The sequence below is a fragment of the Cornus florida genome, unplaced genomic scaffold (assembly GCF_030987335.1).
Source record: "Cornus florida cultivar Cherokee Brave unplaced genomic scaffold, ASM3098733v1 CherokeeBrave_3.0.0_Hap2_Chr06, whole genome shotgun sequence".
In the NCBI taxonomy this organism is placed as follows: domain Eukaryota; kingdom Viridiplantae; phylum Streptophyta; class Magnoliopsida; order Cornales; family Cornaceae; genus Cornus; species Cornus florida.
The window spans coordinates 101,914,003-101,940,659 of NW_026775576.1; the positions used below are offsets into that span (position 1 = coordinate 101,914,003).

A 26,657-nucleotide genomic window follows, 5' to 3' on the forward strand; every position below is an offset into this window, starting at 1 on the left:
TATTAGGCAAAAAGCTGTCAAGAAGGGTCGTAAAAATAAGGATAAGATACAAAATGACTTATTTCTTACATCGTTTCAAGAATTTGCCGAACAAAATAAGTTGAAGCTGCCGCAAGTGGTCTACTGAATGTTGGTACTATTAGAAAGTAAAGGGCGCGCCTCTTTTTCCACTGTTCAGTACTGGAATTGGTGTTGAAATGGTGATTGGAAACAGAAGGTTTAGCAATTCAAATTTATAATTTACGATGCTACGTTGGATTGTATAAAATTATTATCTTGAAATTGAAACTTTGTCGGGTTTTAAAAATGCCCGGATTTTTACCATTGATTGCAAGAAAAGTTTTGAGTAGAAAGTTGTTTCCAATTCTTTGAAAAAACATAACATTTTGAAAAATTTAGGAAACATTCAAGGCAATTGCCTTTTCACGTTGGGTACTTCAATTGACCAAATTTATGTATTGATGAAAAGAGAACAAGCCCAAGAGAGGGGCCCATAGCAATGGGTGTTACAAAATGAATCCTATCCCACTTCCAAGGGCCTCCTCCTTAATTGTTATTGGTCCTGCGTGGGCTTCATTGATTTGTAACACATCAGGTTTAATTTTTTACTACTCGGAGGAGTGGTAAAAACATATTAGGTCGGTCCGTTTCGACTGCGTTTATAAAAAAAATTCTCTTGGCCAAATTAAAGGTAAGTTTTGACATTTTTCTAATTATATTTTAATTGATAATTTTTTTTTTTTAATAGAACCAACAAATAACAAAAATGCTATATCTGCGACTATCAATTGTTGATGGTCACGCGCAAGCTCCGTTATCGTTGGACGCTCGTACGAGGACACTGTCGTATTATGAGCTGTAAACCAAAGTCAATAGACTCAATACTTCTTTGTTAGGCGTCTTTCTCAAATCCAAAGTCACCCAATTGTTTTACTTCAATTCAAATCTCTCTCTGTCGGAAAACCGGTCTATACCTGTTGAAAACCGGTTTTCCGGCCAGATTAGTGCAATAACTCGTTGCCCTCTGTTTCAGGTAAAGCGGTTTTCTTTATTCTGAAAACAACGGTGTCCATTAATATATTATTAAATGCTTCCCTTCTCTTTTAACCCTTTTCGTTGAACGAGCGATTATTTTACTATTACTGCACGTCTTTCTGTCATATAATCCAATCCCAGTTTTAGGGTTTATTCTCTCGAATCTAGGGTGGTTGTCCGTTAAAAACTTCGCTTCTTTTTTCGTTGAGGAGGGCTTGGCGAAGCATCGGTGAGTTGGGTTTATCTGATTTCAATTTGGCTTTAACTCATCAAGATCAATTCAATTCATGCTTAATGTCTCCAATTATGCGTATACAAATACGTTGTGGTTTTATTGTTGATTTTTTTTTCTTCTCTACGCAATGATGGAATTTTTTAGGTCTTTGTGAAATCAATTTTTGTTTGGGGTGGGTGTGTGGTTTTGTTGGTCACATTGATCGTTGTTGATGGAATTATGGCATTTCTAGAATTCGGCTTTTATTTGATGGGGAGTTGACCATTGAAAATTGAATAAGTTTTGATTAGCATCAATGAATTATTGATGTTTTCATCTGCGCGTGATTTGATATCAATATTAGTTTAAACTTTTTTGTGGTGAGATTGTTTGCTTATGGGAATTCATATTTGGCTTGCAGCGGAAGTTGATCCAAGCACGTTTTTGACAGTAGCTGGTAGTTCCTGGTGTTTAGCTGCTATTAACTGGAATTCAAGTGGATTTGAAATTCAACAAGTTACTAGTATGATGGTTATCTGAATAGTTTTGAAATTCAAAAACTATTAGTTTTCCTTAATAGTTTTGTTTGATAAAGTTTGTGCTCCTGGTGATCAGGGTGAAGTGGGTTTGGATGAGATTGAGTTGGTGTGCTTTTGAGCGATCTATGGTTTTGGCTATTTCGACCTGATATTGCATATATTGAAATAATGGTTATTTTGTGATGTACATAAAAACGAGAATGGGATCGAAAGTCAAACAGGTCCTGCTATTTTTGCTATTTCTTGTACTATTGAATGGATATGTTATAGCAGAATTGGAGAAGGAAAGCTCAGAAAGATTAAGAGCTCCAACATTGAGGAATACAGGAAATAGTGTTATAGATGGCACGGGTTCGGAGAAGTCCTTTAGTTCTGATAGTACTACGGATGGACAGGGTGAAAGGAAAGGAATGAATAGCAGAGTTTCAGTATCCACAGTTGCATTGTGCACACTGGCAATGGCTGCTGCTACTGGTTTAGGTGCGGTCCCATTCTTCTTTCTGGAGCTTGATCCCCAGTGGGCCGGAATATGCAACGGTATGGCTGCTGGTGTGATGTTGGCTGCAAGCTTTGACCTCATACAGGAAGGACAAGACCATGGTAGTGGCAACTGGGTTGTGATTGGAATTTTGACAGGTGGCATTTTCATTTGGCTTTGTAAGAAGGTAATGACTCTGGTCTTGTATGCTCAATGTGTCCTTTTTTGCTTTAATATAATGCAGCTGCTTTTTTTATTGTGGAGACATGTATGTTTTTGCTTCTATTGGTAATACTTTGTTCCTGTATTGCCATGTAATTGTCTTCATTATTTTTCCACTAATCATCTTTCTTATTGTTACAATTTTCTTTGTTGTCGCTGTCCTTTTGTTTCCTCGTCATCAGTGTATACTTTTCGCATCTTTAATTTAAGTAGTTTCAGATTAACATTCCTTTGAATTATAACTATTGTTCCTATTATATGACTGTTCCTAATATGTGATGCAATTTTAAATAACAATTGTGTAAGCATAGTTAGTTGGTGTCTGCCACGGTCTTATTCAAAAACCTGAATTGCTCTATATCAATGGTTTTATTGACATATATGTAATAAACCTGCATTTGAGAGGTCTAACATGGCAAGGAAGGCTAGAAAATGAGTGTTTCCATTTAGATTTAAATATTCATTTCTATAGTCAGGCTAGAAAATGAGTGTTTCTGTTTAGATTTAGATATTCAATTCTATAGTTTACCTCTTTAGTATAAAGAATGAATATCGTGTGTTAATTGTATGTCAAATACATTGGAAGTTCCTAACTTTTTCTATTTATTAATTTTGTCAAACACATTTTATTCTCCACTTATTGACTGTCAAATATATTGGTTACCAATTTTTGACTTTCCTATGAGAGAGAGCCTTGTGATGTGTAAGTCATATGAAGGTTGCTTTGTGCTAATTTTCCATTGAATCATAAGCATATTCAGGCACTTCATGATTATTACTTTATGCAGATTATATCACATTAAGTTCATGGTTGTGCACTTGTGCTTTCTAGCCCTTGATTGTTACTCAAAGTTGCTGATCAAACATCGATGAGTATTGTTTTGCTTTTCTATATCAATGCTGTTTTATTGTAGCAGACGGATTCGTGTCAAGCCAATAACATGTCACCCCTTTGTCCAATATAGATATGTTTTATGTAAATTGAATTATATACAGAATATTAAAAACTTAATAATGTGTGAATCTGTCTTAAAAAAAATGAGTATTCAAAATAAAGCTTTTGGTGATGATACATCTTTACTTTGAAAACTTTATTATTGTGAACGAATCGGGAATAAAGAGTTCTTACATTGTTCAGAATTTCATGTACTAGTTGGCCCTCTACGTGGTTCAATGTTCAAGAACAGCATGTAGCGAAATCCCAGTTGTAATCTGGGAGAAATTAAATAGCGTAGTAAGCAAATGAAATCATACAGTAGCGTCAAAGGTTTTTGAATTACATCAAGTTACATGTTCAACCTCCATGCTACAATGAGGAATTATTGTGTGGTGTACGTATCGAGAAGTAATAGTAGAATATGGGTATGTACACCTTCTTATATGTTGGACTAAGGTAGACTATATTAGCAGGTAAGTTGTGGTTTAAAATAACTACACCTATGCCTCTGGTTGGCACAAAGAAACAAACTCGTGCATAAAGAGTGACAACTGGGAATGTCATCATGTATGTGTTTTCATCTCTAGCTGAGAGGGTCACAAGCTTGAACTTGTGCATGGGGGAATATTGTGGGACTGCTATTGGAATGATATCTGTTTATACTGGTTTATGTGGTTTCTTATAAAGTGGGAATGCCCTCATGTAAACAAACTCATCTCTAGGTGAGAGAGTCAAAAATTTTAACTCGTGCGTAGAGATATTGTGGGACTGTTATTGGAGAGGTATCTGTTTAAGCAACTGGAAGTGGTTTAAGAAAGTGAAGAGATTCTTACAACTTGTCAATCTATTTTACCTCTTTAGGCATCTTGTACATACGGTCAATTCCTGTCGGTAAAATTTTGGTGCTGGTCTTTTGCACAAAGTGATCCAGCTTATAGGCCAACTGTGATTTGGTTTATCTTGTTGATTTTAGTTCAGTGTGCATGGTGGCATACTACTGTCTTACATTCCTCCTTTTACTTTTTTTATTATTTTCAGGTTCTGGAGCAATTTGGCGAAGTAAGTATGTTGGACATTAAAGGAGCAGATGCAACAAAAGTTATTCTTGTTGTTGGCATCATGACTCTTCATTCCTTTGGAGAGGGCTCTGGTGTTGGAGTATCTTTTGCTGGTTCAAAAGGTTTATCTCAGGGCCTTTTGGTAACTTTGGCTATTGCTGTGCACAACATTCCAGAGGGCTTAGCTGTGAGTATGGTTCTTGCATCAAGGGGGGTTTCTCCACAGAATGCAATGTTATGGAGTGTAATTACGTCATTGCCCCAGGTAATATGTTATGCTTTTTGGTTAGAGTAGGGTTGTGGTATTTTTGATCAAAGGATGGACAAATGATTGTAGAGATCAAATTGATGTCATAGAACCCAGTAGTTGGCAATAGATATTTGATACCTCAAATTCCGGTGAGCATGTATTAGAACCAGACCTCGTTAACATTCTGAAAGCTTTCTGGATCTGTACAAAGTTTTTAACTTCAATGTCACATTATTCAAAACCATATATTGTTTTGCAGTCCAAACTTCTATATTTTGTTGATGCATAATGAGAAAAAACTTAAGAAGAAAACAAACCCTTCAATTTTATATGGAGTGGCTATTTTTTCACTTATTTTCTTTTCTTTCTTCTTCTTCTTCTTATTTGATTCCTCTGCTTATTTCTCCCTCATCTTTTTTTGCTGCAGCCTATTGTAGCAGTTCCTTCATTCATATGTGCAGATGCATTTAACAAGTTCCTGCCATTTTGTACGGGCTTTGCAGCTGGGTGTATGATCTGGATGGTCATTGCAGAGGTCCTCCCAGACGGATTCAAGGTAACATGACTCAATGAGTTTTGTGGTTGATCCCACCCTTCAACCAACCCCCCCCCCCCCCCCCCCCCCCCCCCCCCCCCCCCAACACACACACACACACAAAAATATTACCAATTTAGTAATATTTTAGTAAACTTCCTTTAAACCTAGCAAAAGGTGAAAAAATATAAAAAAAAAACTTAGTTCTTAAATCAAAAGTTGGCAGTATATTCCTTTTAAAAAAAAGAAAAAGTTGGCCGTATAGTCGTATACTATTCCTTCATTTTTGCCCATTGTTCAGTGTATGATATGTTTACATTCTTTAACAATCTTCCGCTCTAATGCTCTCCCGTTGTGTTATACACTTCTTTTTTCCCATGTAGTAAACATTAGTTAACAAAGCTTGAACTTTTATTGTTAATATTTGTTAATGGTAACATATCTTTCAGGAAATGCATATGTATCCCCCAGTTTACATGGGGATGTACATTTCAAGAAAGGAATGAGGCATGAGATATGATGTTTTGAATTTTCAGTGATGGATGATCTTGTAGCACATGCTTTAAATAGAGAGAAACATATTATAACCTCTAAAATGTGCCAGACAATGTCTAGATTTTTTTTTTTCCTTCAGAGCTAACAAACCACAGTTTAGTATTATACAAAGTAAACCAAGAGAAATCCTGGTTGCACAACAAAGCATCGAATTGTAGTGTCAATAGATGTGTACATTAAGAACTGAAAGATTTTGTCTGAAAAACTGAAGGAAACAAAGGAAAAGAAAATGGAATATATATATATATATATATATATATATATATATATATATATATATATATTGAAGGAATTCATGTGGAACATTGAGAGAAAAACCAAAAAAAAATGTACTGTTTTAGGATAGCTTAAGATGGGGAACTTAGGATAGAATAAGCCAATAGGGGAATATCTTCAGGATTGCTAATTTAACTTTGTCCCATTTTATCTTTTTAAAATGAATTTTTTTTCTTCATTTGATATACCTTACCTATCAGATTCATTACTAGTGCAAAACCCTTATCCTTCAATTTCTGTCATGCATAATTTACAGTATGCAAAGAACTTTGAGTTCAGAGTTCTTTTGCGCACTACATTGTTTATGGCAAGGAAGTTTGACTTTCGAGTCATGTGCATGCACAACTTATTCTACTGCTACGTATTCCATTTTCGTTCTCCAGTTGAAATGGATAAACTGACTGGCTTATAAGTCGCAATGCTCATTCTATATGCCTACTGTTTTGCTCCTTTAGCGGTTAGTCATGGTGATTTTTCTTTTATTATATCCTCTTTTTGTTTTTTGTTTTTTTGTTTTTTTAATTTTTTGTTGTGGTACTAGTTTCCTAGTTTGTTGCAGTCTTTCTTTATATCCTGACAACAATTTAATTTATTCTATAGAAATATGGACTGTTTATGTTCATATTTTATCAGACTTCTACGAAATGTTTCACTTCTTGAGAGATGCAAGTTTCCCTGAACTGAAATTCCTCTCCCTCCCCATTGCACCAACAAAAATAAAACATAGATTTTGTAGTTAAAAAAAAAAAAAAAAAAAAAAAAATCCGCATACCCCGTATGGTTTTTCTAGTTTGTCATACTATTTGTGATCATTTCAACTTCATCCTGTCCAAACCTTTTACTAGTTTCTTCTGGATTATTTTTCTGGTTTGTAGGAAGCCTCTCCATCTCATGTTGCATCTGCAGCTACACTTTCTGTTGCATTTATGGAAGCTCTGAGTGTTGTGTTCCAAAATTTCAGCCATAACTACAAGTAAGTTTTTAATGCCAAATTGTTGACCTTCTAAGTGCGACAAAGAACTCGTCTCTTAATGTGTATTTTTGCCATCTTATTTTTGCCTCAAGGTGTCCATATGGCTAATGACGTTATGTGATACATTCTCAAGTGTGTATTCCTTATTGTTCTACAAAATTATCACTGGCACATTTCCACCATTCATTTGGCATGCATAACTTACCTTTTGTTACATGATTACCTTTCCTGTGATACGTGATACATGTGTTGAGGATGGGGTGTCATATATGTACAAGTTAAAAGACCATCGTTTTGTAAGGCGTACGAGGCTTGCCTCAAACTTTAGGTCAAGGACCTCTAGGGGTAATCCAAGAAATTCCATATCCGGCGTACTTTATTCCTCAAAAGTGTGACTTTAAGGTGTGTGCCTAAGGCCTTGAAACACAATTATTGAGTTCAGCTTTTTTAATTATATTAGAATAAAGTGCAAGTGAGAACTGAAATTATTATTCTTGGGAATGAATAAAATACATCACGGAGAGTTGGCCATATATAGCCAAATACAATCTGTACAATCAGAAAAAGAATAAAGTTTGAATCCCATAAAATATGGGATTTTCCTAACTAAATCAGGATACTAGCTAAATGAGGATTAGTTTCCAACTAATTACAAAGTCAAAGATTTTCCCACTAATTTACTGCTGTCCCGGTTTTCCTATAAATAGAAAAACTGTGACTTTCCAACACTCCCCTTCAAGCTGGTGAATAATTGTTCTCCATTCCAAGCTTGCTAATGAGTTTCTGAAATGCATGTCCGGGCAGTCCTTTCGTTAGAACATCTGCGAGTTGACCTGCTGTTGAGATATATGGAGTACAAATTAGACCACTATCAAGTTTTTCATTTATAAAGTGCCGATCCACTTCCACATGTTTTGTTCGATCGTGTTGTACTGGATTGTGAGCAATGTTGATAGCTGACTTATTGTCACAATATAGCTTCATTGGTCCTTCCCACGTGATTCTGAGATCCTCCAGAATTATCTTGAGCCATAAAAGTTCACAAATTCCTAGTGCTATTGCTCGAAACTCCACTTCTGCACTCGACATGGCCACCACTGGTTGTTTTTTACTCGTCCATGTCACTATATTTCCTCCCAGAAACGTGCAATAACCTGATGTCGATCTTCTATCAACAACTGATCTAGCAAAATCCGCATCTGTATATACCTCTAAGTTCAAGCTCGTCCCTTTCTTGATTAAAATTCCCTTGCCTGGACTAGCTTTTAAGTATTGTAGTATCCGGTATACAGCTTGAAGATGTATTTCCTTAGGATTGTGCATAAACTGGCTTACCACGCTAACTGCATATGATACGTCAGGCCTAGTATGGGACAAATAAATCAGTCTCCCCACCAGGCATTGATACATTCCTTTATCCACTGATTCTTCCTTTGTACCCTCACCTAACTTATGATTGGCTTCTATTGGCGTTTCGGCTAGTTTGCACCCTGTTTTTCCAGTTTCCTTGAGAAGGTCTAGCACGTACTTTTGTTGTGAGATGAATAGTCCTCCCCTTGACCGAGCAACCTCTATGCCCAAGAAATATTTTAGGCCTCCCAAATCCTTTATTTCAAATTCCTCTGCAAGGCGTCTCTTAAGTGCTTCCTTTTCTCTTATGTCGTTTCCAGTGAAGATGATATCATCCACATATACCAACAAGGCGGTTACTCCCCCTGAGTCCGAGTGCTTTACGAATAGCGTGTGATCACCTTGACTTTGTTTGTAGCCCATTCCTCGCATTGCTTTTGCAAATCTCCCAAACCATGCTCTTGGTGACTGCTTTAATCCATACAATGCTTTCTTGAGCTTACATACTTTCTCCCCTCTAGTATCAACACCAAACCCTGGGGGCCTCTCCATATAAATTTCTTCTTCAAGATCCCCATGTAACTATGTAAGAAAGCATTTTTTACGTCGAATTGATGTAAGCTCCAATCCAGGTTGGCTGCTAAAGACAACAATATCCTCACTGTATTAATCTTAGCCACTGGTGCGAATGTTTCCTGATAATCAACTCCATAGGTCTGTGTATAACCTTTCGCAACTAATCTGGCCTTATACCGTTCCAGCGATCCATCTGCCTTATACTTCACTGAGAACACCCACTTGCATCCAACTGGCATCTTTCCGCTGGGTAATTCTACTAACTCTCAAGTCTTGTTCTTCTTAAGTGCATCCATTTCCACTTTCATAGCCTGTTTCCATTCTTCCTTCTCTAGAGCCTCAGACAGTGTTTGTGGTATGGTTATAGAGTTTAGGTGGGTGAGAAAACTTCTATGTGAAGATGACAATTTTTCAAATGATACAAAATGAGACAAAGGGTGTTGTGTGCAATTTCGAGTGCCTTTCCTTACTGCAATGGGTAGGTGCAGGTCATTTTTTTTCAATTACTTTAGAGGATAAATCAAGAGCAAGAAGAACTGGGACATTTGTTATACAAACCTCTGTATTTACCTCATTCCCGAGAATTGGCTTGGACACTTGGGCTTGCTTTAGTTTAGCAGCGGGACCTCTTTTCCTTGAATATTGCCGCAATGGTGTAGTGACAACAGGTTCCATCAAATTTTCAGGTTGTCTTGGAGTCTCGGGATCATGTGGTTGTTTTGGTGTTTCAGGTTGAGGCTGTTCGAGCAGCAGATCAAGTGACTCAGTAGGTAACAAATTGGGTGAGGTTATGGGGTGGCTGTTTTGAGCAGGAAGGTCCATGAGAAAACCAAGATCACTAAAATCCTTATCTTCCCTAATAAAAGTCCCCCCCGGAAGGTAAGGGTGAAAGAAATTCTCATTTTCAATAAAGGTAACATCAGTAGAAATGAAGGTTTTACGTGACGGTGGATGATAACATTTGTATCCTTTTTGCGTCGAGGAGTACCCTATGAAGACATACTTGAGTGCTCGAGGATCAAGTTTGCTACGACTCTTGGAATGAATATGAACAAATGCAACACACCCAAATACCCGAGGAGCCAATTGGTTGTGAGAGGTAAAATCTGGAAAAAAAAATTGATAACACTTTCCAGGGACTTTTAAAGTCAAGAATTCGGGATGGAGTACGGTTTATCAAGTGAGTGGATGTAAGGACAGTGTCCCCCCATAAATATTTTGGAACTTTTGTTTGGAATAGCAGTGCTCGGGTTGTTGATAAGAGATAACTATTTTTCCTTTCTGCCACTTCATTTTGTTGGGGTGTATCAATACAAGAGGATTCATGTATAATCCCTTCCTTTTGAAAGTAAGGAGCTAAAACTTGATTAAAATATTCTTTTGCATTGTCAGATCTTTTTTTTTTTTTTTTTTAACCCCAAATTGATTTTTTATCATGTCGTGAAAGATTGGAAAAAGCGAACACACATCAGATTTTTGTTTCATAAAAAAAAAACCTACATGACACGAGTACAATCGTCAATAAAAGTGACAAACCATCTAGCCCTTGAAATATTTGCGATTCTTGAGGGACCCCAATATCACTATGAATCGAATAAAAGGGTAATGAAGATCTTTTATTACTCACAGGAAATGGAACACATTTATGTTTAGCAAACTCACAGATGTCACAATGAAATTGACTAATATCAACAACCCTAAACAAGGAGGGAAACATGACACTCAAAAATCTAAAGGAAGGATGCCCATACTGTATATGGTAGAGCCAAATTTGGTTTTTTATTGATGACTTGGTATCGGATAGCAAAGATTGTGATGAATTGACCTTATTGTTCATAGTTTTATTCGGCAAATCCAGGTAGTAGAGGCCACTGCTTTCCTTAGCACACCCAATCGTCCTCCCCGAAACTTGATCCTGAAAAACACATGTAGTAGGTAAAAAGATTAGATTGCAGTTTAGGTCTTCTGTGAGATGTTGAACAAAGATAAGGTTTGTGGTAAGTTTTGGAACATGTAAGACATTTTTTAAAATCAATGAAAAACTTAGGTGAATATTTCCTTAACCTGCTACAGTAGCATAAGAACCATCAGCCACTATGATTTTTCTATTACTAGAACATGGGCTGTATGTGGAAAACATGTGGGACATATGTGTCATGTGGTCGGTTGCTCCCTAATCAATGATCCAGGAGCCAAAATGATTGTGATCTGAGGCACTAAGGGCATGAGAAGAAGAAAACATACTTGAATGTGCAAATGAACACATACCCAATGGTTTTTCCAGAGAGTTCAGCAAGGATCTAAGCCGTTCTATATCGTCTTTGTTGAATTCATTGCCACTGGAATTTTCTCGATTACTGGAACCATCATCATTAGCTTGTGTCAGATTGGCCTGCCCTTTTCGTTGCCAGTTCGTTGATCCTCCACCATTTCGGCCAGAGCCTTGTGGTCTCCCGTGAAGCTTCCAACACTGCTTCTTAGTGTGTCCTGGCTTCCTGCAATAGTTGCATACAAGATTTGTCCTATTCCCATTTCTTGGATCTGGACGTCTGCTTTCGGTGTTGGCAGCGAATGGTTTTTCTGGAGGTGGTTCCTTCGGGTCTGTTGTAGTTAAAGCCGAGCCTTCCAATGGTTTGAGTAATAACCATTACTCCTCTTCAACTTTCCTCAGCACGAACGATTGCAATAGTCTCGTTCAGAGACGTTAATTCCTCTTTTCCAAAAATCTGCACTCTTACTTGATCAGATTCGATATTGAGTCCCGCCAGAAAGTCATATGTTCTATCCTTCTCAATAAAATTCTTAAGAATAGCAGCATCCTCACCATCTTTCATTTTGATACATCTATAGTAATCCATCTCTTGCCAAAAATTCTTTAACAAGTTGGCATATTCAGTGACCGAGAGATTACCTTGTTTAGTGGCTGTGAGTTTAGTCTTGATCTCGTAGATTTGCGCCGAATCATTCACCTTGGAGTACGTCTGTCGGATTGCCTCCCATATATCTTTGGCTGTGGTCAGAAACATGCAAGTGTCATTTATTTCTGGCACCATTGCACTCCAAAGCCAAGACATAACCATGGAGTCTGTCTCGTCCAAGCGGGCAAATTTGGGGTCTTTGGTGTCAGGTCCAGTTACAAGGAGATGGCTAAGTTTCCCTTTTCCTTTGAGAAAAGTTCGAACAAATCGGGACCATTTTAGATAGTTCTTACCATTTAATCGATATGCGGCTTGAATGTTCTGCAACTCACCCGTGGCCTGATGGGTAGTCGTCTCCTCGGATTGACCAGTTGTTCCAGAAGAATCTGACATCATTGGTTCGCCCTTTTACAAAAAGATTGATTCCCAGGAAGACTGGAAGAGAGCCTAAAGCTCTAATACCATGTAAGCGAGAATTGAAATTATTATTCTTGGGAATGAATTAAATACATCACGGAGAGTTGGCCATATATAGCCAAATACAATCTGTACAATCAGAAAAAGAATAAAGTTTGAATCCCATAAAATATGGGATTTTCCTAACTAAATCAGAATACTAGCTAAATGAGGATTAGTTTCCAACTAATTAAAAAGTCGAAGATTTTCCCACTAATTTACAGCTGTCCTGGTTTTCCTATAAATAGAAAAACTGTGACTTTCCAACATAAAGTTTTCCCACGAAGATGAATTGCGCCTCAGACCAGAGGATTAGCTTTCTGTGTTATGGAATGTGTCAAGCCTTGTAATAGTGATTATTCTCAAGATGCTCTACTCAGCTTTGGACTGGATTTATTATTTTAATACCAATATACTTGCACCTAAAGAACATCTAACCACTCAGAATTTGGGGTTGAATATCCACAGATTGTGGCACAATTGTAATTGCCCTCCATCCCCATTACTTATTACAATTGCTTTTTATTGCAGTTCAGAGGACGCTTCTGGCTTATTTGTTTCATTACTGTTTGGCCTTGGACCATTATTTGGTGGCATTGTTCTCGTTGCATTTGCTCTTGCTTTCCATCTTCAGCATGCTCTTCTTGCTGGTGTAGCTTCTGGCATTGCTTTTGTCCTTGGTGCCTGGCGACCACTACAGCTACTTGTGTCCTCAAAGATTGGATTTTTCCCCCTCATGTTGCTGCTTGCCATGGGATCTGCATTCGTTCATATTTCAACTTCCAATGCTTTGAGGCTTGCAGGTCGCAGGAAGAATTCCGCAAGTACCATATCTGCAGTAACAGGCTTCTCCATGAGTACCCCCACTCTGCAGTCATTCTTGTCATGTATGGCGGTTGCTCTTCATGCTCTGGCTGAGGGGCTTGCATTAGGGGTGGCCGCACCTAAAGCTTATGGTTTTGGTCAACACATGGTCGTTCCAGTCGCTCTGCATGGAATCCCAAGGGGAGCTGCCGTGGCTAGCTGCATCTTTGGTGCAACTAACAGCTGGCATGGGTCCCTTGCAGCCTCTGTGCTGATTGGATTTGTGGGCCCATCATCTGCAATTGCAGCTATACTCGGTGGAATTGATTATAGTGGTCTTGACCACCTGATGGTGTTTGCATGTGGCGGGCTATTGCCATGTTTTTGGGCCATAGTTAGGAGAGCTGTAAGTTTGGATACGCGGAAGAGCAGCTTTGGGCTCATGATGGGCATGGGGTTTGCTAGTGTTTGCCTAATGAGCACTAAGTTGGTTTGCTTGCACACACCATATTGCAACTCTGCACCAGAGGCTGTCAGATGATAATGTCAGATACCATGCATGGTGCAGTTAGATATGTGAATACAGTTGGGAGAGCCATGCCAAAAGCACCCAAGATCATATACGAATTGATGGAAAGAGGACTCCTAAGAAAGCGCTTAATTTTTTTTTTTTTTGTGAAATCGGGATGAAGGAAAGAATTATGCTGGAAATTTATTGTACTCTTGCCATAGAGGTTTATTTTTGTTTGCATATAACATTTGTTTTCCCCCAACGGCAGTACATTTGTGTTTCTTTACCATCCCTCTACAGGGTGCAAAGAGCTTTAATTCAGACAGCACGTGCTGAAAGATTATTATCAAGTTGAATCGATCTTCTTTCATTTTCTTGTGGGTTGGTATGTGTTGCCGCAGCTTGCATCTTAGTCCGTACCCCACGTGGTTCTTCATAATCTGTTCGATCAAAATCGATGCAAAAATATTTTTTCTCAGGTAAAATATTTTCTTCTACTTTTATTTTTGGGCGTTTGCAAAAGTCTATGTCAAGATTGATGTCGTGGAGTGTCGTGGAGTGTAAAATAACTTATCGAAAATTGATGAATAAATCATTTTTGTTAAGTTCTAATTTTTTTTCCTTCGTAAATGTATTACGACAACTAAACAAGAGAAAATACAATGACCTTTCCTGAGGTTTGGACTAATTACAATTGAACCTGAGATTTGTCATTTTTTTGCAATGTATCCCCTTGAAGTTTGCTATTTTTTGCAAGGACCTCCCCTGTGTACAAAATTCAATCATTTTTGTCATAAAATTTGGTTGAAATGACTAAAGCACCCATCAACTAAGTTTAAAAGATCATATTACCCTTATAATGTTATGAAATAACCAAAAAAACCATGTGTGGACCAAACTACCCCTTAATTAGGGATTTTCATAATACTAAATTAATACATTTAAAAAAGAGGCCACCACCACTCCATCGGCAGCCACCATCACTGCCAAACAAACCCACAATGGCTGGTCTTATATAAAATAATATATATATATCACCACCACCACCACTTCTACCACCATTATCACCAACCAATCGGACTCACAACAAACCCAATTGCACCCATGACAAACCCAATTGAACCTAGAGGAACCCCAAGTCAAACTTGAAAGCTTCGTGATTGCCATCCATGGCTATCTTCGGTATCAACCACAACAACCAATCAAAGACCGATCGAAGGAAATTCATACATCGGCCTACACTGAATGGAAAAGCGATCGAAGGATGTAATCATCAGTGGCGGCCAGAATTTGAGCAGCGTGGAGGTGGAATCGGTTCTGTATAAGGACCCGGCGGTGAGTGAACGACGACTGCTTTTCTGGCGAAGTCAAAAGTATGGTGTCTTAGCTGGTGTTTGGGTTTCTGATTGAACCAAACACACACCCCTTGCCCAAACCCTAGAAAAAATTTCACAAATCAACGAGAAAAACAAGTTTGGATTTTATTTTGTGAAGGGAAAATGGGTGCCGGCAGAGAATCGCACCAAACCCAGTCCTCAATTGGCTGCCACGGACGACGGCCACTGATTCGAACACGTCTGGAGCTCCATTTTCGAGGGTTGAGAGAGTCACAACACCCATACTATGGACAAATTGAGATGGGTCGAGACCTTAGTTACAGCAACAGAGAAATGGAGAGAGAAGTAGTTGAGGTAGCCATTAGAGTCGCCGGAGTAGTGGAGGAGAGAGAGAGAGCAGCGTTGGAGAGGTGGTGTTTGGATTCTATTAAAACAGTGTTTGAATTTTGTTAGGTTAATTCAAATGATTTTTGGATTCTATTAAAACAGTGATTGTTTAGTTTGTACGATGTTGTGTTTTCAGTGAAATTCTTTAGTTTGATTTGGTGTCGACGGTGGTTGTGGGGGTGATGATGGTGGCGGTGGGTAGTGGCTGGTGGTGGTAGCGGGAAGGGGCTGGTTGACGAAGTGCAAGAATTGGGTTGCAAGTTTAAGGGACAAAATAGTCCTTTGACATTTTTAGATATTTTGATTATTTTTAACAATTATAGTAATGAGGGTAGATAAGTAAATTCATCACAAAATCTGACCGGGGGTCGTTGCAAAAAAATAGAGCAAACCTCAGATTTAGTTGCATATAGTCCAAACTTCAGAGGAGGTCATTGTAATTTGCCCAAAAGTATTTTACCCGAGCCTTATAGTTGCATCACAAAGTCTTAAAGTCCTCTCACTTTCAGCATGAACGGGAGCTCTCGTTACAGCTGTTAATTTACACCAATGTATGAACAGCAGCATCGATACAAAACGCTACAGCGGCAAACGGAGTTCCTTGATACACAAAAATCTCATTTACACAAAAATCCCAAACCGATTCAGTAGCACTCTTGTGAAATAGATTCTAGAGAACAAACAATTAAGTTTACTAAAATAAAATTGAATATATATATATATTTAATTATGACTACTATTTATAAATAATTATTAACTATTCCATCTTCTTCTATCTGGTTTCTTAATTTATTTCCTACCTGTATGAGAGACTTTGTTAGTGATTAACAAGGTGCGAACTTCGTAAAGATTCAATTGTTCACAAACAATGTAAAATGATTGCGTGAATAAAAAAGGTATAAATAAGTTCCCGAATCTATAATTAAAAAAAGAAAAGAAAAAATGTCAGTTGAGTTGATCTAAAAAGTTGAGAAAACCATGAAGATTATTGATGGTTTAAGTACATAGCTGGTATGCATTTATTTTTCCTGTACACTCCTTTCAGTTCTCTCTTTGAATTATTGAAGCAACTTTTCACGTCATCTATTTGCTTAGAGGTTATGCTACATAGGCGCTCAATATTATTAGAGCAACTTGTCACGCCTGCCTATTTACGGAGAGGTTATGCTTCATATATCTATGTTATTGGAGTAACTTTTCACACCCGTCTATTTGCAGAGAGGTTATGCTACATAGGCACTGAGTGTTATTGGAGCAACTTGTTACGCCCGCCTATTTGCGGAGAGGTTATGTTTCATACCTCTGTGTTATTTGGAGCAACTTTTCACACCCGCCTATTTGTGAAGAGGTTATGCTATATAGGCGCTCAGTGTTATTGGAGTAACTTGTCACGCCCGCCTATTTGCAGAGAGATTATGCTACATAAGCGATACACAAGCCTGAGGACTTTACATTGCGTTTGCATGACGTGAGAAAAGTGGAGTTCCAATGCCTTCGAGAAGATAATTTTTTTATTGAATAGCTTGTAGATATTTGTGAAGTATAAAAGATTCTATGATAGTAGAGAGAGTACAAATATCGGATAGCATTTGTGGAGTAGAAGATTCTATGATAGTAGAGAGTTTTGTATAGCTGTAAATATTTGAGCTGAAATAATAGATGAGGGTGTAAGTTATGGAAGTAAAAAGCTCCAAATATTGAGGGTAAGTCATCAAGAGATTGTCAAAGTGTGCAACCGTTTTGGCGACATGCAGAAACAAAATCATATAACAAATTTTCAAATTAATCGAGCACTCAGTATGGGTGAAAGAAACCAAAGTATAGTGTAATTAGATTAATGGATTTGGATTATCTTGTAATCAGCCTAATCATTACTGTATTATTATTTTTAAATATTTAACTAAAATTGACCACGTATACTAATTAAAATTGAGCAAGCATACTTCCACCAGTTTAATCGGTATTTTTTAAAAAATTGATCAATAGAAGGTAAGATTGATAGTTTAGCCATCGAGGTGGGAGGGAGAAATTATGAATAATGAAAATTGACAAAACAAGCTTCAGTATTTTAGACACTGACCATACAAACACGCCAATCCAAATATATATATATATATATATATATATACACTAAGTTGCTATGTGTTGGATTCAATTTGATTGGAATAAAAACAGATGACGACGAAGACAACAAAGATGGAAGAACAGTGTGCGCGCGGCAATTCAATTCAAAATGGAGCCTAGAACCAGAGTGGAGAAAACAAAAGGCCACGTCTCCAATAATAGGAGAACCATTGTCTATGACCAACAGATTAAGATGCCTTGCTATGATTTTAACTGAGTAATCAACGTCCATGTCAAAACAATCTTACCAAAAATTGTCTGGTTATTGTTAGGAGGACGGCTCTATATTATTCTTTATTCAATCATTTTAATTTAAAATAGTTTACTAGTCTTTTTGTGCTCCAACACGACAATCAAAAGAGAAGAAATAACAATATAAAATAGTTTATTATATAGTATAAAAAATAAAAAATAAAAAAAAGAACTATTACAGTTATTTAATACTCCTGAATAAGTATAGGCAGAACAAAAAAGTTCCAATGGTCCTCGTTGCGAGGAATACAGGCAGAAGAGTAAGATCAAAGAAGCAGCCCCAAAAATGCCTACATTTGACATTATGAACCGTACCAATGCTTATTCCTGAAAAAGCCTTGGACTCTCCGCTTCTTATAATATACAATGAAGAAGTAAAGTGCCTCGAGCTTTTCCTGGAGCTCCAGTATCACCTTCTTCTCTCAAAACATTCAATGGAATATTTTTAATATAATGTGAAAGATGTCACAGATTATAGAACACCAAACCTAGAAATCTAATAAATTTGCTCAATCCTTCAGCTGCACCAATAACAATATATTCCACACTACTCAAGGTTTACTAACACAAGAATAAATCCAATGAATGAAGTTTACAGGTTATGACACCACCAAACCTAAACCCAAAATCCAACTATATATATAAATTAAAGAAAAAAACATGTGCTTCTTCATTTTTTTCTTTTTCTTTTTCTTTTTTTTCCTTTTTTTGGGAGTTCCCTTCAATTTTGTTCCCTGTTGTTTAAAATAAAACAAAAAGAAAAGATAACCATAAAGCTCACCCGCAAGAACTGTTAGACATTTTTCCTACTTCCTTTTGAGGTAGCTGTGCGCAATTGAGGTGTATTGGGAGGTATACTCAAGCATGATTCTCCGAACCAGAGCAGGTAAGGTACCAGCAGTTTGGACACTGAGTAAGGATTCATGTCTTAACGTCCGGTTTTTGCACGTTTCATTCCACTGGTATTGAAAGGCGATACGCTACCACTTGGACCAGGGCTCTCTTCTCTGAAATTTGAATTAAGCATAGCTAGTTCTCGCAATTGCTGCCTCTTGATGAAATCCTGGGACTCATCCTGCACACGGAAAGATTAAGATAAAATAAGAAATCAAAAATCAAGACAATCATTGCAAACTGGAAAATATAAGTCTGGTGTTTTTGCTATGCATCAACCACCTCTAAATGCCACAAAAAAAAAATCTATTGGCATATGGAAGAATAAGTCTCTCACACGCGCACAAAATTCTAGTCTCTAAAGCATAGAATGTTTAACTGAATGTTCAAACCTCCAAAGTCAACAAGTCTCTCTCACAGTCTCACACACACAAATAAGTCAATGTGACCCTTCGTAACCTCTCCCAAGAAAATAATGGTAGCTACTTCCTTTTTGAGTTGCTACCCTTTTTTCAAGGCAAGAAGAGTTGAGTTGCTGCCCCGAATACCAGAATTTTTAGGAGTATAAACCCTCCTATGATCCTAAGGCTCATAACAAGGTGAAATCTGTTAAGGTATAACCAAATCCACTCTCTTTAAAATACTTCAAAGAGAACCTATGGTAAAGACTTGTCATGCAGAGGGATCAACTTATTAAAGCTTAATCATATATAACACAATGTTACCACCACCTAAATAGTTTACGACCTGATGGTCTACTAAATGGATGCTTCAGCTTTCTGCGACATCTTCCTTCTGCTTAAAAAAATTTAGTTCAATTAAAAATTTAAAATAGTAGTTGTGTGGCATTCTTTGCAAATTGAGAAATCAAATTGATGTTTAAATAAATAAATAAATAACAAGATAAACCATTAGGTTTGAGATAAATACCACTGGTTTGAGCAATTCTTCTATAATTTCCTGTGCCTGTCTGAGTCTTATATCAACAACATTGGCAGGTAAATCAGCCTCGATTAAGATGTGGAGCGGCTCATTCAGGTGCTCATAGCCTGGTCTTCCTCGAAGCTTTTCTTCCTTCAGATTGGAATCATAAATATATAATTAAGCTCAAATACTATAACCAATATCACTGGAAATAATTTTAATGGATTTGCCACAATATCATGCTCTCTTCTCGGTTTTGGCTGAACCATGATAAAGAAATAATACTATTTAATAGAATCAGAAGAGAAAAATAATATGTCATACCTTGTCTGGGTCCTTTATCGATCCTTTTCCTCTAATGTATACACGGCATCCTGTAGTAGCCTCAACCCGCTTCAATGAATTGCCTCTAGGTCCCAGAAGTCTTCCAACAAAATTGAACTAATAACCAAAGAAGTTAATAGCTCAGTTAAGCCTTTGCTTTTACTAGAATGAAGCATGAGTGACATTAACCAATCAAACTTTGAGTAACAGACTAGAAATCTTACATTTGGATAAGTATCTACTGGAATTTCTAAGCGCAATATCCTCTTCACAGTGTATGAAGTAGGACTTGCCGGTGCCCCTTGCCAGTCCATCGTCATTCCAGTGGGTCCACTTAATCTCTGTCATGTAATTGATTCTTATTGTTACAAATCTTTATTTTTTGAAAAAGAAGAAGCTAAGGATAAAAAATAAAATACAAAGGTTCTTTTAGATACACAAGAAACTGTGCAATTCTGTAGCAAGCAGAATAATCACCCAAAGGAACAAACAAAGGGTACAGTATTAACCATAAAGCAGAATCAACTAATTCGGAACCCCAAAAACTACTTGAAACCTTCCATGCAACCAAAAGAACAGCAAGTGCAGATGCGCAGCAAGCATGCAAAATGGCTACTATAAAAGCCCTTGTCAAAGGTCAGAATTCTTACCTTTCATGATTTTCTATCCAACAAGATTATATTTATATTATCTACTAGGCATCTAGAGTGTCTAATTCACACTTAAAATATAAGATCATAATGAATAACACCCAGATTTCTAATTCTTGCACCACGAGAAAGAACTCAAGGTTTCTCATTAATGTTACATCCAACAGTTGCAACTACCCCACCTTCAGGTCACTTGGCCAGCCAAACACTCTTTCAATCTTCTTTAGCATTATATATAGACTTCAATGGATGGCAATCAGGTACAAGAACATCAAATAATATTTGGAGCTCATGAAAATCCCAGAAAAATGTAGTTTGCTAGTTTGGCAGATAAAGTACAGGATTAGGAGTTAGGACACAACTCAAGAAAAAATATTCACCCTACAACTTATCCTTGTACTTTCAATGAAGCCATGGACCTTTCTGTGCATGATGGAGTTATGGGGTCATATATACCAAGACCATAGGCATGTGTTCAACTTCTCACCCATTCCCAACAGGCCTGCTGATTTACTACATATAAAACTTAGAAAGAGATGTCACCAACTCGCAGCCTCATTGGAGACAACAGGGGAAAAGGATATTTCATCAGCAAAGAATGATGAAAAATGACAAAAAAAATTTATTTGTTAATACTCCTCTAGGAATCTTCGATTCTTTTTTATCATTATTTTTAAAAATTGATGAGTGGAAAAGTAATTTCAGTCCCCTTATTTTCCATACAATTCTTTTATCTCAATGCCAAGAGCTCTTGGCTTCCTCACAAATTAGATGACGTCTGGCTCCTTGAAGAAATTTACATACAGACTACCACTAGCATCTAACCATTATGGCATAAAATATGAAAAGAGATCTACCAAGAAAAGTCCTGTACGGTAGATGAAGTACACAAAAAACCAGCAAAGAGTAGATGAGTTTTAACCAATTGGTTTGCATAATTTTTATGAGGCTTTTGAGAATGTATTAACAGTGTCCAATCACTAGACATAGTTCAAATGGCTGAAATCATCAAATTGTGATTGGTTACAGAACTTACTCCCTATGTACTTGGATTATTGATCATTCTATGTTCAGTATATCTTTTCAAGATCAAATTCCTTGAAATGTTAACTAAAGAATAACCAAAGAACAAACCTTTATCAAATTTTTAGCGCCGTCAATTACTTTACACCAAATTCAAATGATTAGATACAACTCTACCAAAATATATATAACATTTTAAATTTAATTACTCCAACCAGACATTTGCTGTACCACCCCATGCTATTTCCTTCTACCAACAATATACATCAAGAAAATAGACTTGAGTTCTGAGTTAGCATTACTTCAAAACATAATTTCAAATAGATAGATAAATAAATAAAGAACCTGGGAACAAAATGAAAAGAAAAAGATAATCCAGCAACAAATATCATTTCCAGTGTGTTGAATATGGATGCCAGATTTTGTTGAAAATTGAAACAAAATTGCTCAGCATTCAGATGCATATTAATTATTCTGTGACCTATGGACACAATTTTGTAACATGCTGCATAGGAGGGATGGATATGCAGGTGTTTTTGGGTGTTCACAATTCCCTATCAAAAGTTCTCCACCTATTGCTGCAAGCCTGCAACATCTTGCTGGGCTCCTTGGCAGACGGCAGCTACTACTGAAGCCTAATGGCGTAGTGTTCTGATATTGAGCATCAACTAGCAGTTTTTTTTTTTTCCTGATATATACTTTTTATTTTGGTAAAGCATCAACTAGCAGTTGAAAAGAACTTGCAACTACCTACTAATGGATTCGATGGTTCAGTGAACTGTCAAGTGATTAGTGATATCAGCTATAGGCTCCACCTACCTACCCAACATTAAGAAGGCTAAAATGTGTCTCCAACTTTCTGCTCTTTTTTTTTTTTTTTTTTTTTTTCAAGACTCAAGATATTTAGAATGTATAATGTTGCAGCCCATAATTTACTAGGTCCTATTTAAAGGTGAAATCCTGCTGTCCTCTGCACTTGGATCATGTCCCCCTTTTATGTATATTAATACATGATCAGCCCTAAAATAAAGTCTTCACACAGACATTCCACAATTTTTAATATCAAGTAAGACATCTTCAACACCACGTATTTCAGAAAGAAAATATATATCACATGTATCTCAAAGTTGCCTCTGTGGAATATGTATGAAAACAAGAAGAAGAATTTCAGTACTCTGTCCTATTTTAAAATCTGAATTGCCTAAAATGTGTTTCAAATTGAAGAAGATCAGCACTCTGATTCTCAAAACAATCACATATTAGGCCGATGAGCGAGGAAGTCATGGGTATGAAGTTGCTGTAGGTTATGAAAAAATGAAAAACTCAAACCTTTTAACATGAATACCATCTTTTCACCTCATTAAAGGGCCATCGATTGGTATACTAGTAAAATAGAAGAATGTTTTTTCATCTCATGAACTAATATCTGGTCCTGAGCAGACAAAAATCAAACTTTGCAGGACTAAAAGCAAGTAAATATCATTGACATGAAAAATACAATTAGGTATCCAATTACATATTACCAATTACATAATAAAAGGATGGACATTTAATGTGATTGTAAACTAAAAGTGGGAACCATTACCTCCTGAGGAAGGCCATTCCAGCCACCAAACCCTGTTCCAGCAACATTTGGCATAAGATTTGAAGAAGCCATCGGACTGGGGCTTCTATGTCTTAGTCGGTCAAGTTCACCAAGACCTTGGTTGGGCAACATCCCTGAGACCCGTAATATCTCTGCAAAAATAAAAGAATTAAATTTAAGCCTCAGCAAAATAAAAGAAAAAGAAAAAGAAAAAGAAAAGAAGAGGAGGAAAATGAGGCTGAAACTATTTTCATTACAAGATTCAGTCATTGATACAAAAATGTGGAGACATGAAGAGCAACGCAAGACGAACAAGAAGATAAGAATAGAAAGAGAGGCTACAATCAAGAAAAACGGATGTTATTTAAAAGCTCATGTCAACTGAGAACCACAAAGATAAGATAGCAATGCATTTACCTGCAATCTATTAACCCGATGTAACACTGTTGCTCAAATTTATGATTAAGAATCAAGGGAAGCTTAACTAATTCACAAATTTTAACACCCCAAACTCAGGTCACTGGTCAGGAAAAGCAAGCTAGTAGTTCAAAGTGTCAGCCACACCTTTCTGTTTCAAGTTTGCCACAGCTCTACTTGGAGCCCCTTTTAGTTAGATGAAAGGATGCTGTCTATAACACCAGTCAAAACTCCAAAGTATCCAAGCCTATTAATTATTTGTCATCTACATTAGCTCAATTTCTACTTATCTTTTCTGGATTTCGCACCAGCTGTTTTGTTGACAAATGAATCTATTCAAAATTTCTGAAACCCACAGGCCAAAAGTTTTAAAGCACGGGTGGGGGGAGGAAATTATCATTAAGCACCATAGCTTACCAAATACACAATTTAGAACAAACATATATTTTCAATTTAAACAAACACAATTAAAAGATCAGTTCTTTAAAATTGTTCCACTATCTCATATTTATTCCTAGCAAAATATCAAAATTTAGTATTGCTACTGGGCCAACTCTAAGTATAAAAACGATAAAATATGGCCGTTAAGTGGTTGGAAATCCCTCCCGAGTCAAAAATTATATTGAATGAAGTAGTTGCCTCCTAATCCACCAAAACTAACCAAACAACTAATTATACAATAAAACTCAAATATATTTATCACCAAGAGAAAGAATTACTTTGCCTTCTCACGGAAATTAAATCAAAATAATTTTGCTACACATGGAACACATTGCGCATACATTTTCTGTTTCAAAAGCAAATTATCCAGTCGTCAACTATTTTTCAGATTGAAAATAGTTCAATCCAGTCGTTCACTCATCATCACTTCATCATAAATTCACACAGAACCAAGAAAAGTACTTCAGGTGCTATGAGAAACGCAATAAATGACTCCATTTCCACGAACAAACGAAATGCCCCCTCAAAAAACTAAAATCAGATATGTGATTGAGTTAAGCTCTAGACACAATCCTAATGGGATTGATTGGGGATAGGGGTAGATAAAGTAAATAAATGCAGGTTAATTACAAAATGAAAATGAAGAACAGCAGAAACCATATCAGCCAAGGTACATAAAAGTTAACGCCAATACAGGCGGATCTAAATTGTACTTGTGATAAAAAATATTAAAAAAAAAAACAGACACAGTCGTAGGGCCAGAAATGCAGTTAAAACCCGCAAAAAACCCAGAAAACCTAGATCCAAAAATGAGAAAGAGAATACACAGTTGGAGACTTACCTTGATTCAAGAGTTTACTACATATCGGAAGGACTTGTATGAAAGGTCCAAGCTTCTGATGCTCCGCCAACAGCTCTGACAAGTAGTGATTACTAGCGAAAAACAAATAATAAATAACAAAACCACATCGATCAAAACCAAATAACAATTCAAAAAGACTAAAAAAAAAATTACCCAGATTGAAAATTGACTAGCCATATAGTTAGTTAGATATACAGTACCTGTCAACATCTGGGGTACCTCTAATTTGTGGAGAAACAGCTCTTGCAGGCGAAAAGTTGGAATTATACAGACCTGACATGGCTTTTTGGATGACAAGTGATCAACGGAATGGTAAAGGGTTTTTATATACGAGACGGAGCGAGAAGGGACAGAAGCAAGAGGGTTTTTGTGATAAAAGGAAGGTCGATACTTGAGACCAGAAAGGTCTGCAAAATTTGCAGAAAGGAAGGCAAATCTATGTTTTTGGCTTATAAATATATCTATAATAATAATAATAATTATTATTATTATAATATATATATATATATATGTGTGTATATATATATATAATATTTCACCCAGACGGCCCGTTGTTTTGCATACAGAAACGAAATTGAAGATTAAAAATGAGTTTTGAACTGGGGGTGGTGATTTTTCCTTTTTTCCTGTCAAATACCAAAAATATATACAGAGTGTGTAGCAGTAGCAGCAGCAGCAGCTAGAAAGTGATAATATCCTTTTCACGGGAGAGAAAATTCACGTAAATAGTGGTGGTGGTGGCTTGAGATATATACTCCAGTATAGATGAAAAGTGAAAGGGCTTTACTGCAGCAGTAATGGAAAGAGCAATTTACGGCGGAGAGAGAGGTGGGATGAGGTAAAATTCCAGTAGTAGTTGGTGTAGGGGGTGTTTGTGTGCGCACTCAGATTAGGAGTCCTGAGAGTGAGCTGTGCACGTGTGATGCATGCAGCGATCTGGTAAGCAGCAGTCCAAAATGGGTCCCACTGGAGCATGCGGCCAATGGCAATTGATGTCGCCAACGGAGTCTTAGCTGGACTGACAGAGTGGCCGACATTACTAATGGCACGGCGCCGTTTACCCTGTTCCAGATGTTTCTCCAGCGACGTCGTTTCAGTGGATTCGTGTAAATGCCATGTTTGGCAAAAAAACCAATTGGAGTACAACTACTAAAATGCTATATTTAACGCTTCATAATGCGGCTATGAAAGAGCCAGGGAAGCTCCCACGGTGGGTGTACCAGCTCATATGCAGCAATCTGTTGTTGTTACTCCTATATAATATCCATTTCATGACACATACCTAATGTGTATTATGTGTTTATTGATTACCTAATACATACATTGCATTAGATGGCTCAGGAATTTAGGAACCTTTCCATTCCTTATTTTCTTCCTCTACATACCCAGGATACCCTTCAGGAACAATTATTGATGTCCCTTGAATTTTCATTTGGCAAGTAAAGTTTATTTGGTTACCTTTCAAAACCATTATTTTTTTTATTTTTTATTTTTTTGATTTAGTAAAAGAATGTAGGAATACAATAAATCAAAAGTTTATTTGATGAAGTACTTTTTAAAAATAACTTACCTTAATGACAAAACTCTTACACCACATTAGAAGTTTCAGGTTTGGAAGTTTAAATTTTGGAGTAATAATGTAGATTGCCAAAATAATAAGGACCTCTCATCTAGTTTTAAATATAATTATCGTTTGGTTTAGATCCGTGTACCTTCCTAATCATAAAATCACACACTTTTATCTGCTAAT

General features: G+C 36.9%; 2 protein-coding genes across 6 annotated transcripts; one reads left to right on the forward strand and one right to left on the reverse strand.

Annotated features, from left to right (window-relative positions):
* Positions 1-777: 777 nt before the first annotated feature.
* LOC132313426 (putative zinc transporter At3g08650) lies at positions 778-14,043 on the forward strand. 4 transcript variants are annotated; one of them, XM_059812185.1, is made up of 7 exons: positions 778-1,264; positions 1,671-1,772; positions 1,865-2,453; positions 4,464-4,748; positions 5,161-5,289; positions 6,975-7,072; positions 12,904-14,043. In XM_059812185.1, the coding sequence occupies exons 3-7, from the start codon at positions 1,971-1,973 to the stop codon at positions 13,715-13,717; spliced, it is 1,809 nt and encodes a 602-aa protein (XP_059668168.1). In that variant the 5' UTR covers positions 778-1,264; positions 1,671-1,772; positions 1,865-1,970; the 3' UTR covers positions 13,718-14,043. The 4 variants fall into 4 exon arrangements, with proteins under 4 accessions (XP_059668168.1, XP_059668165.1, XP_059668167.1 ...); XM_059812182.1 differs by having other exon boundaries at positions 778-1,033; positions 1,177-1,264; positions 1,671-2,453; XM_059812184.1 differs by having other exon boundaries at positions 778-1,033; positions 1,183-1,264; positions 1,671-2,453.
* Positions 14,044-18,309: 4,266 nt separating this feature from the next.
* Positions 18,310-25,581, reverse strand: LOC132313428 (KH domain-containing protein At2g38610-like). Of its 2 annotated transcripts, XM_059812187.1 has the most exons (8): positions 25,108-25,581; positions 24,887-24,978; positions 23,188-23,339; positions 20,154-20,270; positions 19,930-20,046; positions 19,612-19,755; positions 19,429-19,476; positions 18,725-18,862 (listed from the first exon to the last, which is right to left on the reverse strand). In XM_059812187.1, the coding sequence occupies exons 1-7, from the start codon at positions 25,185-25,187 to the stop codon at positions 19,453-19,455; spliced, it is 726 nt and encodes a 241-aa protein (XP_059668170.1). In that variant the 5' UTR covers positions 25,188-25,581; the 3' UTR covers positions 18,725-18,862; positions 19,429-19,452. The 2 variants fall into 2 exon arrangements, with proteins under 2 accessions (XP_059668169.1, XP_059668170.1); XM_059812186.1 differs by lacking the exon at positions 19,429-19,476 and having other exon boundaries at positions 18,310-18,862; positions 25,108-25,576.
* Positions 25,582-26,657: the final 1,076 nt, after the last annotated feature.